General features: G+C 35.6%; 1 protein-coding gene across 1 annotated transcript; it reads left to right on the top strand.

Moving 5' to 3' along the window:
* Window positions 1–11,554: 11,554 nt before the first annotated feature.
* Window positions 11,555–11,914, top strand: LOC148292850 (uncharacterized). Its single transcript, XM_088244468.1, has one exon. The coding sequence runs from the start codon at window positions 11,555–11,557 to the stop codon at window positions 11,912–11,914; it is 360 nt and encodes a 119-aa protein (XP_088100594.1).
* Window positions 11,915–17,032: the final 5,118 nt, after the last annotated feature.

Below are 17,032 nucleotides of genomic sequence, written 5' to 3'. Positions count from 1 at the left end.
ATCACATACCACAATCACCACCATAAACTAATTCTCTCCTTTTCTATTTTTATATATATTCTCTACTTTACATTATTATTTTGGCAATGGTTCTGTGACTTGGATACCCATATCCGTCTATGAACGTGCTCATAGCGGATCTTGAGTTTGTGTACAAGGGGTCGTATCTTGGAGTCTTGTAGACCGTCAGTACCTGCACGTAGGGAGGCTACAAAGGCTTTAGGACAGCGTCTTTGACGTGCTTCACCGTACCAAACTCACCTTCTTACTTATTATTTATTTTCCTTTTACTTACCTATTATTTTGTTTTCTTCAATTTCATTATACCTTAAAAGCTTTCCTATTTATTTATATGTTATTTATAATATAATAATGTTTTGTATTTGGCTTTACGGAAAAGAAAAACTATATTGTATATATTTTTTATAACAATCTAAAGCCTTTGTAGATTAAAACTACTTTTTTTTTTCCGTACTGTTGTGAAGCCTCAATTGAATACTTGATTGATGAGATTACCACTTGCTGCTTGGTTCAAACTGTAGTAAACAAAGTATTATCTTACATGAATTTCGAATAAATCATATTTGTTAGGTTGTGTCTTTATCATAGCATAAGTTTGATTATATATGTGAAACCATATGTCTATTAAACCTTTGTATGTTAAAATCATTTTCTTTCCGTACTGCTATAGGTTGTTTGTAGTTTACAATTGTTGCAATTCAATATCTATATTTATAATATATATGTAAGCTCTGCACAGTTTAATTTTACAAAATATTTATTAAGTGTGTTTGGTAAAAGGCGTGCTGGTTTGAAAATATTAGTGTGATGATTTGAATTTATTGTTTGAACAACCAAATATGTTCTCAACCTTTTGCTCAAAGACTTGTTTATCCATAAGTTTCAAAGTTCTATCAAAATGTATTTTTATCAGTTTGTTGGTTAAACATAATTATTGGTTTGTATAATTTTGAGAAAAAATTATTTGTTTTGTTGCATCTTTGTCATGCTATATATATATTGCACAGTTCATTTTGTATACTTGAAACTTTGCACAGTTCATTTTGTTGTTTGGGTTTCGGCCTTTTTCAAAATTAAAAATTAAAACGCATTTGGCCGATTTATATCATATTATGCTATATACTTTGAATTAATGCATTGAAATTGTGACTCTTATGATTATGCTATTATTCCTCTAAATTTTTATTCAGACATTATTCCTCTGTATAAATTTTAGTTATATATTTAATTTATGATTTGCAGTTGTAAGTTATTCAAAGAACACTTGTGTTTTGAAATTGAGAGTTTGCCTTGATGAAATTTAAGAGCCTATTAATATATTTTCTTTAATTAATAATTTACATTACACTGACCATTCATTTGGATTGACTAATTGATATTTTGTAAAGTTCTGCAACTTATTTTATTAATATGTCTAATTAATGACCTTATTTCAATAGCGTTGGTATATTAATCATATTATTGCTGATTTTGGATATCAATTATCTTTAGTTTTTGGAAAATGGATCAAATTACGTTATGTGTGGTGTCTTTTGAGTATTTGATATAAATATACATATATATTGCACTAACGATTGTGTTCAAGGTTTATCTTATTTATGGGAATAGAGGTTTGTGTGATTTTCAAGTGGGAGTTATAATGGAATCGATATATCAGAGGTCCAATATCATATACCGCGAGTTAAGTGCTACCAACTAATACTTTATATTGGTGTGAATGCCCAATTTTGTCAAACTTTAATTTGCTGAGTTTTCAATGATTACTTGTTTTGAAACCAACTTCAATGTATTGAGAATTAGAATCTTTACATTTATGGAGAAATTAATTTTGACTATTCTATTTTGTGCATATGCATATATTTTCACAAATTTCATTACTCCCATATAATGTGCTATATTGAAATCTTAAATGTGGTACAATTTATTTTGGACGTTAGCTTTGCAACGGCCATTTCATTTATATGATTGTTTTGTACTTTGGTATTAATTGCTTTAAAGCATTATTTTAGTGGCTTCATTTCAATTGGTTTTTCAAATATGGGAATTTCTTAATGCGGTGATTATTTTGATTTGTTGAAAGTTGCTTACAATTTTTTTTACTGAAGCAATCGAAGCATGTTTTTTATTCTCCCAAACCGTGTAATATTCCAAGGAAATTCTTCATTCAACAAAATCTAATTGTTTCTGGTGAAGGAATTAATGGGATATTAATGATGCTTCTCCATTACTTTTGTAAACGTATAATTATACAATATTTCAGTGAGTATGAATTAGCATGCCTTCTTTATTTTGTTGAATTGAAAAGGCGTGCATGCATAATTAAATTTTCCTAAATTCTTTTCTTTCTTAATTGTTATATACTTTCAGTTGTTACGACCAGGCCAATTAAATTGATGTTATCGCACTTTGCGTAAAACTCTAGCTGACATTTGTATAATTTGATCAATGTATCAACTTAAATGAATCGGGTTATATTACGTGTCTTTCGAGTACTTTGTATAACAATATATATATCAGTTTTATTTTATTTTATGTATTTAGTGGTTTTACTATTATATTTATTATGCTTATTAAGATGACATTGAATTGGCACTAGAGTACCAGCCGTTAGACTAGCTTTATGTGATATCAAATTTGAAATGGTAAGCATGCAGTTATTATTTTATTTTGACTGATTCGTTTTGTTTATAATGGAAAATATAATTTGAATTTAGTGGTTTTGGATGTTAGCTCTTTTTGGTTCCAAAATTGGTTAATTGATATTAATTAGAAACTTTTGCATTGCACATTCAATTACAAGATAATTTTTATTTACGGCAGCTTCAATTTCCAGCTTTAATTTCAATGCCTCAATTGCATATTATCAATTTTATGACGTTTAGAGATTTATGTTTGGCAGCAGTTGTTGATATTGTTGGGTGTTTATTGCGTTTAACGTAAAACATTTATGAAATTTAATTACATCTTTGTTTTAATGCGTTAGATTCATTTTAAAGTTGCCAACACCTATATATTTCGATTGTGCAATCCTTCATATTAGTTACTTGAGTTAATCTTGATACAAATATATTGAGTGAACTAATGTTCTTTTGATTGTGAAGTCTTGACAGCTGCCACATTGAGTTAAGTGCAATGAAGTGTACATTGTGAAATCCTCATGAGAAAACTGAAATGAAATGATAAATTATATCACTGTAAGCGGCATTTAATTTTGAGTTTTGGTGTAAGGTTTTCAACCCTTAAATTGTCTAAAGTATTATTGGCATATCTTATGAATTTAAAATTAAATATAAATTTAGTACAATCTTCATATATTTTGCAAATTCCCTTAAATTTGTGGGGGTTGAGTTTTCCTTAACTATGTAGGTATTTGTTGGAATTTTTGTGGGTATTTCAAATACAAAATTAATATCAATATTTTTTTTTTGAATTTAATTTTTAGATTTTGAGTGGTTTTAATTACCTCTTTAAAACTAAAGTTATGTTGTATACTTATTATAAAAGTTTTGCATTCTTAATTTATTTCATTTTAAAAATAGTGTAGACAATTTGTGGAAGTTGAACTTTTCTAAATGGGAACTTTATTGCTGTAATTTTATTTGTTACTATCATTAAGCAATTTTTGCTTTTATGCTGGAAAATATTAGATTCATTTATGTAGGCTTTCCTTTTCTCTTTCCCAAAATTTTGAGTGTGTTTTCAATCTTTATGCTCTCGTGGGAAAGATTCATTACATTCATTTAGTGACATAATAATTTTATATTTCCTTGGCGAACATATTGTGTCATGTGTGAAATTTGTTTCATTATGAAATGTTATTATGAGACTAATTTGTCTTCAATTTTGATATGAAAATGTGTGCAACTAATGATTACCTTGGTATAAAATTTTGGTAGAGACTTCTTATTGTCTTATAGGTTCCTATTGAGAATCAAGAAGATACAATTTCAACCTGGATATGCGATCATGATTTCAGCCACTTTGAGTGCACAAAAGGGAGTAATAGTATCCTGAAATACTCAGTGTTTATAGTTAAATTTATTTAAAGAATTAATTGTTATATTGTTGTTCATAAGTGGTAGCAGGTGTACTCAAAGTTTCATGGACTTGAGAGGTACTCTTGATCATAAGATTTAATGTATGATGTTTTTTGTTATACTTAAATGTATACCAATCCGTATCTAATTTCCGATTATACTGAGGTGAAATCCACTAATCATTTGTGTGCAAGATTGTGTAGGAAATATTTCCAATAACATGCAGGTTTAGAGCGCGCTAAAACGAAGAATAAAGATATGACCTACATTATATATGCCTTGTGAAGGCTAGTCTTGATATGCATGCCTCGTGGAGGAGGCTATTAATGCAAAATGTCGAGGGGGATGTGCTTAAGCCCATAAGGGAGTCACCTAGGGAGGTAACCCAACTTCTGTGATTGGAGATCCCATGAAGGAAGTTCAATGTGGTAGAAACAATCCATATTGCGTGACTCATATAGCACTCATAAAACTATGGAGATATCCTTGAGATATTCTTCTGCTCATCCCTAAGGCAAAAGTGCTATTTTATGTGACGTCAGGAAGGGATTTATCCCTGAATGAGTTTCGAGGCGGGCAAACTCCCGCAGGGTGCAGGTCACATGTACTCTTGGAGAACTCACCTAAGTGAGAGACGTCGTGAGGCCGCGACTATGAGAATTGGGCTATTCTCTAGTAACTCTCATGAGAATCAAGATGAGCGCATGGCCATAAATAGCGCTACCCCGCATCCAAGTCTCAACTAATACTATGTGTGGGATATGTTGAAGTTTGGTCAAAGGTGCCGAGTTCAATACTGTGTACACTCAGGTTCCTCAAATGGAGACTATCATCACTAAGTGAAGGTTCAAGCCCGGAAGGCACCTACACCTATTACATAGTATTATATTGCCATATATATTATATATTTTTCACTGTTTTTTGTCACGGTAAAATTTTAAAAATCTTGTGGGGGATTGTTGGAATTTTAAAAGATTTAAAAAATTTAACCGTTTTATTTATTTAATTATCTTTCTGTTTTATTTTATTTATTGTGGGGGTTATAAATATTTTATATTCAGGTTTTATTTCTGGTTGGTGAATGCCTTAATTTTTTGGTTGGTGAACTTTTATGGTTGGTAAAGGTTACATGTTTTGGATGCCTATAAAAGGTCACTCCTCCTTCACATTTGAGACACACACAGTACACCATCAGAATATCACATACCACAATCACCACCATAAACTAATTCTCTCCTTTTCTATTTTTATATATATTCTCTACTTTACATTATTATTTTGGCAATGGTTCTGTGACTTGGATACCCATATCCGTCTATGAACGTGCTCATAGCGGATCTTGAGTTTGTGTACAAGGGGTCGTATCTTGGAGTCTTGTAGACCGTCAGTACCTGCACGTAGGGAGGCTACAAAGGCTTTAGGACAGCGTCTTTGACGTGCTTCACCGTACCAAACTCACCTTCTTACTTATTATTTATTTTCCTTTTACTTACCTATTATTTTGTTTTCTTCAATTTCATTATACCTTAAAAGCTTTCCTATTTATTTATATGTTATTTATAATATAATAATGTTTTGTATTTGGCTTTACGGAAAAGAAAAACTATATTGTATATATTTTTTATAACAGTTAATGCCTTCCGGAGCTCTAGGCACGAACCACCCGATGTCTTGGAAATCTTCCCAATATTAATGCTTTCCGGAGCTCCATGCATGAACTACCCGATGTCTTGGAAATCTTCCCAATGTTAATGTCTTCCTGTCTTTAAACTCTGTCACTTGTAGGAAAACATCTGCTGGAACTTGTAGGCTGAGCTTTGGACTTGATTAAGACTCCCACCAACATTAAGTGGCATGTGAACTCCAAATATTTGATATCGGCCGCATGATGAATTCTCCAAATATTTGGAAATTCTAGCCTTGGTTGAGAACCTGTTGGCAAAGGAATTCTCCATTTTTTGTTTATATGGCCATACCTTGTCGGCCGCATGATGGACAGATGTCTTACTAATTTCCGCCTACCTTTGTCCAAGAACTCAGCCGCATTTTTCCAAGGTGCCTGGGTGAATTATCCCGCCTCCACACATTCATTCACTTTATATATATATATATATAAAATAAGTCAATTAATTCCCAACTCAAAACCCTTCCAGTCCGGTTTGCAAAGGAACCAAATACCCCGGCCGCCATTCTCTAAAACTGTGTTTGCTCCAAACCAAAAGAATCCGGCCACAACTTCTACAAAATCCCACCGAGCTTCTACAAAAATCCCGCCGAGCTTCTACAAAATCCCGCCGCAGCTTCTACAAAATCCCGCCGAGACTTCTACAAAGATCCCGCCGAGACTTCTACAAAGATCCCGCCGAACTTCTACAAAAATCCCGCCGAGATATCCTAGTAATTCCAGCCGTGCCCCACCGCACCTTTGCAATTTGCTTTACACAAACTTTTGGCCACATCAATTTCAATTCCAAGCTTTGGCCGCACTCACTTACTCACTTTATAATATAATAAAAGCATACAATGATGAAGGCTTTGAATTCCAGCTTGGTTACACGTTTTGCATTCACTTTCTAATATATATATATATATATATATATATTATATCATACTTGGAAAGCCACATTCAAGCATTACCCAGCAAATCTGTCTCCGCCTAAATAAAAACCCCATCCGCTCCATTTTGGAACTCCCAAGTCACAACACCCCGCCGCATTTTTTCCAATAGACCCGGCCGCATTTTTTTCACACCCCGGGCCGCCTCTCAAGCCTCTCACCCCGGCCGACTTCTATTCTTTACACCCAACCAATTCTTTATTTCCCAAAAGGCACCCGGGTTTGGTGAATTCTCAACACCCCCAAACAATATTTCCCAAAAGGCACCCGGGTTTGGTGAATTCTCACCACCCCCAAACAGTACTCCCTAAGAATCATCATTCTTTCGGAGTATTTTGAGGCCTAATTCTTGAACCCAAGCAAAGGGGCAACTTTACTCTCTTTACAGCAGCCCAAATCCACCTAGAGCTGCTGGAGCAAAAAAAACCCCACACTTCTTTAAATTGGAAAATTGAAACTAATGTATAAGTTTAGGTGACATTTTTACAAAAAATACCTTTATATATTTTATCATTGTATATTTTAATTAAATCTCAAAGGTATAGAGAGAGAGGAGAGAGGCAATGGCAAGGGGAAGGGGAGGGAGGGGGAGTTGCAGCTTTTTTATTTTTTACTTGGTTGAAGTCTTAAATTTTAGTTTTCTAAAGTTTTTATGATTTTCAATTTTAAAACTTTTTTTTTACAAAAATTTTAAACAAAATATGTATTTTTAATTCAAATCCACATGACGTGTTATTACTGGACATATGGGATCCATATAGCGCCACGTCATCAATTTAACAGAATCTCACGACATGTACCAATTTGATGTACACAACATAACCTTAAAGACCAACCGTGTCACAAAAATACATAAAGGACCAAAGATGATAATTGTGTAAACCTCATGGACCATTTGTGATAAAAAGCCTTAAAAAATTAATAAAAAAAATTTCTATTCAAAAATAAAATTTCAACATAAACAATTTTTTTTTTGGGTGTAGGAAGTTGTAGGAGAGTTGTTTTCTACATATGTATTTATAGGTAAATAAATAGCCGTTTGAAAAGGGAACTAGCCATTTGTGTTTTTGAAAAGTGAAATAAATTAACAATGGCTAGTATATATAATTGGCTATCCTTTCTCCGAAAAAAAAAAAAAAAAAAAAAGCAATCCTTTTCTTTTTTGAAAGTGAAACAAATCAATAATGGCTAGTGTATATATCAATTATATGTTTTTTCTTTAATAGTGAAATAAATCGGAAACGGCTAGTTGCTTTGAAAAAAAAAAACAGAACCACTAATTAAATGTAATGGAAAAATTAAAAAGTGAAAAGCAATGTTGTCCATGTGTCAATAAGAGAGAGGCTGTAGAGTTATTATGGTGGGCCAGCTTATTGAAATGAATTTCATTTCAGAGTTCATTTTATTGACCTCTGAAATGAACTATTGATCCCGGAAATAAAATATTGATCTCTGAAATGGACTGAACTTTACCACTGCAAGTCAAAAATTCAATTTATTGAAATAAAATTGAAGTGACCCTAACCATTTTATTGATAAATGTCTCTCGTTTATAGGAAAACCCTCGAAATTTTTTTTCTTCTTTGCAATCCATTTTCCTTGATACTTGCCTGCTTTACTTTCAATCAAATATTTTGATTGCAAATCAACTTCAATGCTCAGTTTTTTTTCTCTCTCTTTCTGGCATGCTTTTGTTTTTTCACAACAATTCGTTTATTTATTTTTATTGTGAAAATTTGACGCCAAACATATTTATTTTTGTCAAACAATAGAAATATCATTGATAAAAAGTCGTTATGCTCGATTACAATAGCCACACAGGCAACCAATAATTTGAACCCATATTCAGACCCAAACATACGATATTATGATAATTGCCTTGGGTTTTATCATTATGATTATTTTATGATGCATGTTGTATATGTCAAATTTTCCAGGTTAACGGGCTGAGGGCCCACTCCAACAACACCGATACTGTCCCTACTTTACCACCTGCACAATCCTCAGGTGTGGGGTTTTATCACAAAAGGACTTGGTGTTAGTTAGAGAGGGGTATTTATATTTAAACTACTTTCTCTTTGGCCCTCTGGCCAATGTGGGACAACAATGAGTTCCAACACTCCCCCGCACATGAGACCCCATTTTTATGGGTCACACGTGGAGATCCACATCGGTAACCATGTTGAGCTATGTAGGGACTCACCCATCGAGCGGGGCCAAACGGGGACCCACCCATCACGTGGCATCTTTGGCCTACGTGGAGCCAAATGGGGACTCACCCACTGCGCGGGGCCAAATGGGGACCCACCCATCACGTGGCAAGTATGGGCCCGCAACTTGGCTCTGATACCATGTCAAATTTTCCAAGTTAACGGACCGAGGGCCCACTCCAACAACACCGATACTGTCCCCACTTTACCACCTGCACAATCCTCAGGTGTGGGGTTTTATCACAAAAGGCCTCGGTGTTAGTTAGAGAGGGTGTAGGGGCCTTTTTTCTCCGGCAGCAAGTGGGCTGGGCCGATGAAATTGTCCCCTTTGTCTGAGTTCGAAAATTAAGGCCCAAAATGCTTCGAAAGGGCAGCGGGGCCTTAGGAAGTATTTTGGTTATCTTCACCAACTAAAATAGCAGCAGCTTGCAGATAGCTTCTTCATGTTTGCAGATAAACTTTTGGGCTTGGCATGAGAGGCATGTGGCATGGGAGCAAAATTATCATGGGTTTAGCACTTTTATGAGAGAGAGAGAGTTATGGGTTCCTATGAAGGTCGGAGGTTCTAATGGAAGGGAAGAGGGGTTCTAAGGAAGATTGGTGGAGAGTTTTGGGTGATTTTCGTAGCTTCCGGCAGCTTGACAGTGACTCTGTCAAAACTTTTGTCAATCTGCCAAAACAGGGGAAATAATGGAAAATGGGCAAGAATATCACGAAAATTGCTGGGTTTTGCATGCAAGAGAGGAAGCTTGCTCTCTGAAGGTTGTGAGTTGTGTTATGTTGGGTAGAAGAGGCCCTATTTATAGTTGCTGGGGTTTGTTCTTCTCCAAGAAACCCTAATGGCTTCTTCCCAACCTAGCTCAGCTCTCCTCTTCTTTTCTTCTCTTCCTTCTTGACTTACCTTATGGTGGCAAAGTCAGCTCTACCCAATCCCACAAAATCAGAGATTTTGGGTGCTCCAGGCTTCTTCCAGCGGCTGCCTCAGAGAGGAACTTCCCCTTTTCACCCATCTTCTTTCTCCTCTTTCTTCCTCTTTCCATGGCCAAATCTGATGAAGGAAAGAAAGTGGGTGCGCCTGTTGGTTTAAGGGATGGCATCCTCCCTTGCGTGCCAAAATCCCCTGGTTTCTTGAATTCTTGCACTTGGAACTTATTCCTTGGCCTCCCAGCAGCCACTCACGTGTAGACTTCCAAAGTTCCTTCGTGGTTTTGTCTCCTAGTTGAGTGCCAAGGCTTATGCTGGTTTTTATCCCAATTATGTTGGCTTTTAAGACAACCACATGATCTATCCAATGGATGAGATGGCTTTGTCAAATGTCGGGTTTTTCGGCTAGTTTGTTCTAATTGGGTCAATGGGCTATTTTGGCTAGTTTATCCTAATTGGATCAATGGGCTATTTTGGTTAAAGCAATGGTCCACCTCCTCTCTTGTGCTTACCCATGTTTGGGCCTAAGAAAGTGGGCTTGAGTCCCGAGGCCCCCAAGTGACCCGAGACTTCCATTTCTCGACCCATTAATGGGCCCCATGACAACTTGTTGCCATCCATACCACAACCCACTTAAGTAAGCCCCGGGCATTCGAGTGGCTTGGGCCCACTTAAGCTTGCTGTGGGATAATAATTTCTCGCTTGGCATGACATGGCATGTCGCTTGGCGTGCCCTTTTTTTTTAAGTATGACGCTTGATAGGATGATTGGCACGAATTTGCAGTGCTAAATGCATCCTTATAAATTTAATCTCAGCTTCTGTCATGATAGATTTCTATTTTGGCGTGGCATGTAGGATATGGCTCGTGCATGGCAGACTTTTGTGCACTTCAAATCGAGTCTTTTTTCAATAATATGTCGTCTTGGGCCTGGAATTTATTCAGGCCCAACCGTGGAATTTTTTGGACCTCAACAAAGGGGTATTTCTATTTATACTACTTTCTCTTTGGCCCTCTAACCGATGTGGGACAACAATGAGTTCCAACAGTATATTGGTTACATGTACTTACTGGGTCACTTTGACTCATGATATTATACAAATTTGTGGTTTCAGGTAACAAGTGCATTCATGGGAATGGGAAGATATTTATTTAAAGGTAGATTAAATATTTTGTTTCCGCATTTTCTAAAAGCAACTGAACTTTGTTTTACTATAATGACGTTAAGCTTACGTGTAAACAAGCTTATATTTATGAATTAAAATTTGCAGCAATAAATCCCTATGATGTTTTTTTTTTTTAAAAGGGGGAAATTTATTTCCTCAACTCACGTCGAAGATTCAAGTGCCATATTTCAATATAATATTGACCTTGAAGTTGGGGCGTGACATTATTTACCGTAGAATAAATAATATATTATGTTCCTTTTTCTACAAATTAACCATAAAACTTCTTAATTTATCTTCTACTTTACTCCCTTAAATCATGCAGGTTAGTATCGAATATTTGAACTAAAACTCCTACATTTCAACATTTTTTTCTCATTCTCTTTTCATGTATGAGTTGGGTACCTTAATGTTGGAATTTATGAACCTTTTTTGTGTTTCTTCTCTATGTTGGAATATAAATTATTAACTTTATAGTCTTTAATAGTGTAGATGATAAGATTAGTATTCAACAATTTTAAAGTAAAAAAATTGTCAACTTATCATTCTCTGAGAAAACCCTAAGGAAAAAAGCCTTGGTAATGACCCTCAAAAGGAAAGAATTGTTCAATCTTCGCCATGCATCATTGAGGAATGTGATCGAGAGGATATTTGGCATTTTTAAATCGCGATTCACAATTTTTAAGTCAGCGCCTCCATTTCCATTTAAGACACAAGCAGAGCTTGTGTTAGCATGTGTAGCACTACATAACTTTCTTCGCAAAGAGTGTCGTTCTGATGAATTTCCAATTGAACCAACAGACGAATCTTCATCTTCAGTATTACCAGTTAATGAAGAAGATAATTTGGAACCTATTGTTCAAACCTATGAGCAACAACGAGAAAATGCTAATGCATGGAGGGCTACCATAGCTTTAGATATGTGGAGAAATGCTACTTAGGAGGACATGAAGCTACATCAAATTGGCTATTAAAAGATTGGGAAAATTTTATTGGCTTTTACTTTAACTTGCCTTTCTTTGTTATCTTTTTCATTGACTCTTGTAACTTTGAATGTTTGCTTTTATTTATTGTTCCATTCCATTTGATCCCGTTTCTATTATCGCTGATGCAAGTGCCCACAACTTTAAGCAATTGACTTTCATTGGCTTTTTTATTTATGGCTCCATTCCATTGTTTGAACCAAGTGTCCGTAGCCTAGTAACCTTGCTCATCATCCGACTGTGTCAGGACTCACCAGTTTGATAAAGATGTCATTGTTTTCCTTCTTGTTTGAAAGTTGTTGCATGGACTTCAAGTCTTTGTCCAAATCAAACTTTCTTTCCCCAGTCTTCAATGCAAGCAGAGCCTTCCTCTTCTCTTCAAGCACCTTCTCATACTCTTCTAAAGTCATCTCCTATAATAAAGTGAAACAATGACATCGTTTTATGTAAGGATGAGCAGAAAATCCAATCTCATTAGTTAGCATCATACAAATAAAAAATCCATGTGGTCCTTCCAAATCTTATTAATTCTTATGATATAAATCTTTAAAATCCAAACATAAAAAATCCTGAATATAAAAAATCTTTAAAAAAGTCCTTCCAAGTCATTATGTTCCTAAATAGTCTTTTAAAATCCATTGGACTTATTTATCCATAAATAGTCTTTTAAAATCTCAATTGAATACACCCCCCTTAGTTGCCTCCCCTCTCCTTTCATCCCTTCTTTTCTCCTCCCCTCCCTTTTCCCTCAAGATTGTTAGTTTATTTTGTGATATGGAAGTAGTCTGTGTGAAACGATGTCGTTGCCATGATATAGTCACCGTATTTTGGCCCACGTACACAAGGAGTTGGCTCCCTTAGACATAGTTTGGAGCTCTAAAGAGGGGAAGATGTTTGGTTGCGTTGGGTTTGGGTTTAGCCAATGCTGGACTATGGGTTTAGCTGGTATGGCGCTATTATTTTCTTCAGGTTGCCCGGAAGATGTGGAGCGGTGGTCCTATTTCTTAGTTTTGTTTTAAACTAATAATTTCTGAATCTCTTTAGGAGTTTGTGTGATCTGTTTTCTATTTAGGATTTTTATTTGTTTTTTGTTTTTTGGCTTTCGATACATATTTGCTGTTTATGCCGTTGCGCGACGGATTTGTAATGTAGGTTTGAGTACATGTGCTTCTGGTTGCTAGATCGGGGATTTAGTCATTGTTTGGGTTATGTGTGATTCTCTTCAAATCAATTCAACATGTTGTTGTGTTTGGTCACTAGAGAAGATTTACCCATATTCGGCACATAGTTGCTTTGTACTTTTCTTTGTTCATCAAAAATATACTATCGCTTATTTATTTATTTATTTTAAAAACAATTTTAAAGTATGGCATTCAAGAAAATTATTATGGTATATATTACTAATCAATATAAAATGATATTATGAAGTGGGCCAAAACGAGTAGTTAGCGTGGTAATAACTTATTAACCGGTTAGTGCTTGAGTGCTCCTATTCATATTATTTTTTAAAATTTTGTGTAGGGACCCCTCTAATTTGAAACCTGACTTTGCCACTGTACGAATGTTGCATTGCAGCGTATCCACAACTATTCCAAGAGCATGGAATTTCAATTTTATAAATTTGGTGAAGAGTGGCAAAGAGGAAATGACTTGGGTTACTACTATGCTTGGTGGGATTTGAATTAAATAAGAGTAATGCTATTTAGACACACAAGATTGACCACCTTATGTAGCAGCTGATGTGATCATGCCATGTCAATTAATGAACTCTAACATGTGAATTATATTTTTATTTCACAAATCAATAATCTTGAAAATCTAAAATAATAAAATTAAATAAAATTAAAATTAACCCTACCTTACCTCAGACTGTAGCCTCTCGTTCCTTCAGTACTTCCTCACATCTCTAGCCCTCCATTCCTCCATCAAAAGGAGTTGCCATTTCCAATTGTCTTTGTATATTCATAATGGGAAAATAGAAGAACTTGAAATTTGTAGTTGTCTTTGTGAGGCCACCAAGATTGGCTTCAAGTGCTCCTACGATGGCGAATGACTCATTCAAATAGGGTTTGTTTGTTCCCCTTGGAAGAGGAGGGGTGGCCTTGAAAATTGGGTGCGAATGATTCTATCAAATGGGGTTGTACCCTATAATTAATTGTCTGTATAACTCTTGTATCAAATGTGTTCCTTTTTTAATAATTAATTTCTTCTTTTTTTTTTTTACTTTAATGGAGGAGGAGAGGGATGAGTAGATTTGATGGAGACGTGAGGAAGAGTTCAAAACCAACAAGGCTACATACAGACCCAGGACACTAGGGTTAATTTTAATGTTATTGTTTCGGTTTTTTCATATTATTGATATGAGAAATAATAAATAAAGAATCATTTGAGTCCACATGGTAGTATTCATTAATTGACATGGCAAGACCACATTAGCTGCCTGGTAAGGTGGTCGGCTAATGTGATCTATCTTTTTTTTTTTTCAGAAAGAGAATTCATTCATAGAACCAAAGACGTACAAAGAACGACATGATGTAGTGGCCTCATTAAAACCTTCTTAGGACAACCTCATGGGACAGACCTCAGGGGAGGAAAGAGTACCACACATGTCATGGACTAACAAGAGAGTCCGATTTAGGTCACTTTGGACCATTACAATAAAAGAACAAATCAAAAACGAAACTAACACATAGACCTCCGACGAGAACCGCAACTATAGACCAACACAGTAGACTCACATGAGAGGACCGCAAAACATCCCAACTATCAAAAGAAGCCTTCTATGAACAAAATCATAGTCCTTTGACACCCACACAAATTGCAAGGCATACCATAGCAGAAACCAGGAGAGAACACGTAGGAGGAACATATAAACAACATTAAAAGGACCCCTGAGAAGCACTCAACTTCAACTTAGAACGGGACAAAGAAAACCTCATATGACAAAGCATAGTTTTTTGGTTGGCGCAAAGTAGAGAAGAGCACCACATTCCAACAACTACCACCAGTGTCGCTTCTGCCGCTGCCATTGAAACAGAGACAAAACATTAGCCACTAGGTATCACAACTCTCTCGAGAAGAGACACAATCCAGCGTCACCACATAAACAACAATAAAAAAACCCCTGAGAAGCACTCCACTTCAACTCAGACCGGGCAAAAAAAACCTCCTATGACCAAACATAGTTCTTTGGTCAGCACAGAGTAGAGAAGAGCACCACATTCCAACAACTACCACCAGAGTCGCTGCTGTCGCTGTTGTTGAAACAGAGACAAAACATCAGCCACCAAGTATCACAACTCTCCCGAGAAGAGACACAATCCAGCGTCACTACTGTCGCCGCCATCGAGACAAAGACAACACCAGCCACCTAGAACACTGCAAAAATAATCAAGCAAAACAAATAGACAAACATATCTAGATAATCTAAAGAGGGGATAAGAGGAAGGGAAAAGATGGGAGAAAAAGATGGGGAGATGAGGAGAGGAAGGGGAAGATGAGCGGAGGGGAGGAGGGGCAGTGGCCACCTCCCCCTTGAGCTTCATTGCAGTTGGTTGTCGGCAAGGACAAAAGGGGCCAGAGTGTAGCTGGGGGTTTTTTTTTAATACATTGAACCATTGAACAACCATCTAATGTGGTCTATCTTGTGTGTCTAAATAGCATTACTCATTAAATAAAGAAATGGCTTAAATATCAAACTAGTCCATATATGTTACCATTTTGGCTTATTTAGTCCCTGTGTTTTTAATTTGGCCAATTTAGTCCTTGTGTTTTACTTTGTTAGCCAATCTTGTCCGTTAATTTAAATTACCGTTAAAAAATTCATTAAAATTTTAAAAATGAATTAAAACTGTAATTGTTTATAAAAATTACCAAGTTCAATTAGCAAATAATTTTTTTTGAATAATTAGCAAAATAAATAAATTTGGAAATCCAACTATGCTCCTCTTATTCTCTAGGTCTAGAGTAGCTACCACTACCCCAACCTCCATGAGCCACCACCCTCTCTCTCTCTCTCTCTCTCTCTCTCTCTCTCTCTCTCTCTCTCAAATTACTAAGTTCAATTTACAAATAAAATAAAAGAATAATTAATAAAATAAAAAATTTGGAAACCCACCAGCCTCTAAGCCCTCTTCTTCTCTAGATTAGCCGCCACCATCCCACCATGAGCCTCTCCGTCTCTCTCTCGATGATCTTCACTGACGGTCCCAACTAACCCTGTGTCGATTTCCTTAGCACCGTAACCCCCACGAGCCCTCACCACCTCACCTTGATCTCCACCACAACATCAATCTACAATTCAATGTGCTTTGTACCTATCCACAGTACCATGAGCTTTATGTTTTAGGGGTCGTTTGGTACAGCGGACTGTCATGGACTTGATTTAATCTTAGAACTATCGTGGCTTGGCTTGGCTTGGTCTAAGCTGGATTAAGTATTGACCTACATTTGGTGCTACGTCGGATTAAGAAGTTGGACAACGAAAATAGTACTATCTTGTGTTTGGTTTGTGCTCGGACTAGGAAAAAAAAATTAAAAATTTTCTTTGAAATGATAATATTTTAATTATCAACTATTTTTACTATAATTCCAAGGCCAAAAATTGGTATTAAATTTTCCAAAATTGGCCTATATTTTAAGAACATTTCCCAAATGTGAAAGCTCAACTTCCCTAATGTAAATTGCCAAACCGTCACTAAGTAATTGAAAACACAGCATGCAATTGCCATCACAGTTTGCAAAAACAAAATGTCTGTTTGTCAATTGCTAAACCATTAGCCACATGACCTCTACCCTTTTATTCTTCCTTTCTTCATTCAAACATTGTGAGACAAGCTCCAGACCATCCCAACATCATATAAAGCAAAAGTCATATAATATTTATAGATGCAAAAGTTAGATATTTTATATATATGCAAAAGTCATCCACGTGGCTTGAAATTACAAATTCAAGTTCACATATTACTTTCCACAAGCTTACATACTAACAATAATAATAAACAACCAAAAACTCACTAAATAACATATATAAATAAACATCCACAATTCCAAATTGAGACTAATAAAGTAGCAGAA

The sequence above is a fragment of the Prunus avium genome, chromosome 7 (assembly GCF_965620075.1).
Source record: "Prunus avium chromosome 7, drPruAviu1.hap1.1, whole genome shotgun sequence".
In the NCBI taxonomy this organism is placed as follows: Eukaryota; Viridiplantae; Streptophyta; class Magnoliopsida; order Rosales; family Rosaceae; genus Prunus; species Prunus avium.
The sequence above is the reverse complement of the archived record's forward strand: the minus strand, read 5'-3'. Positions and strand labels throughout refer to the sequence as shown.

What these genes read in the sequence shown, in the direction of transcription:
- LOC148292850 (XM_088244468.1), top strand. Translation starts at nt 11,555, where the DNA reads ATGACCCTCAAAAGGAAAGAATTGTTCAATCTTCGCCATGCATCATTG.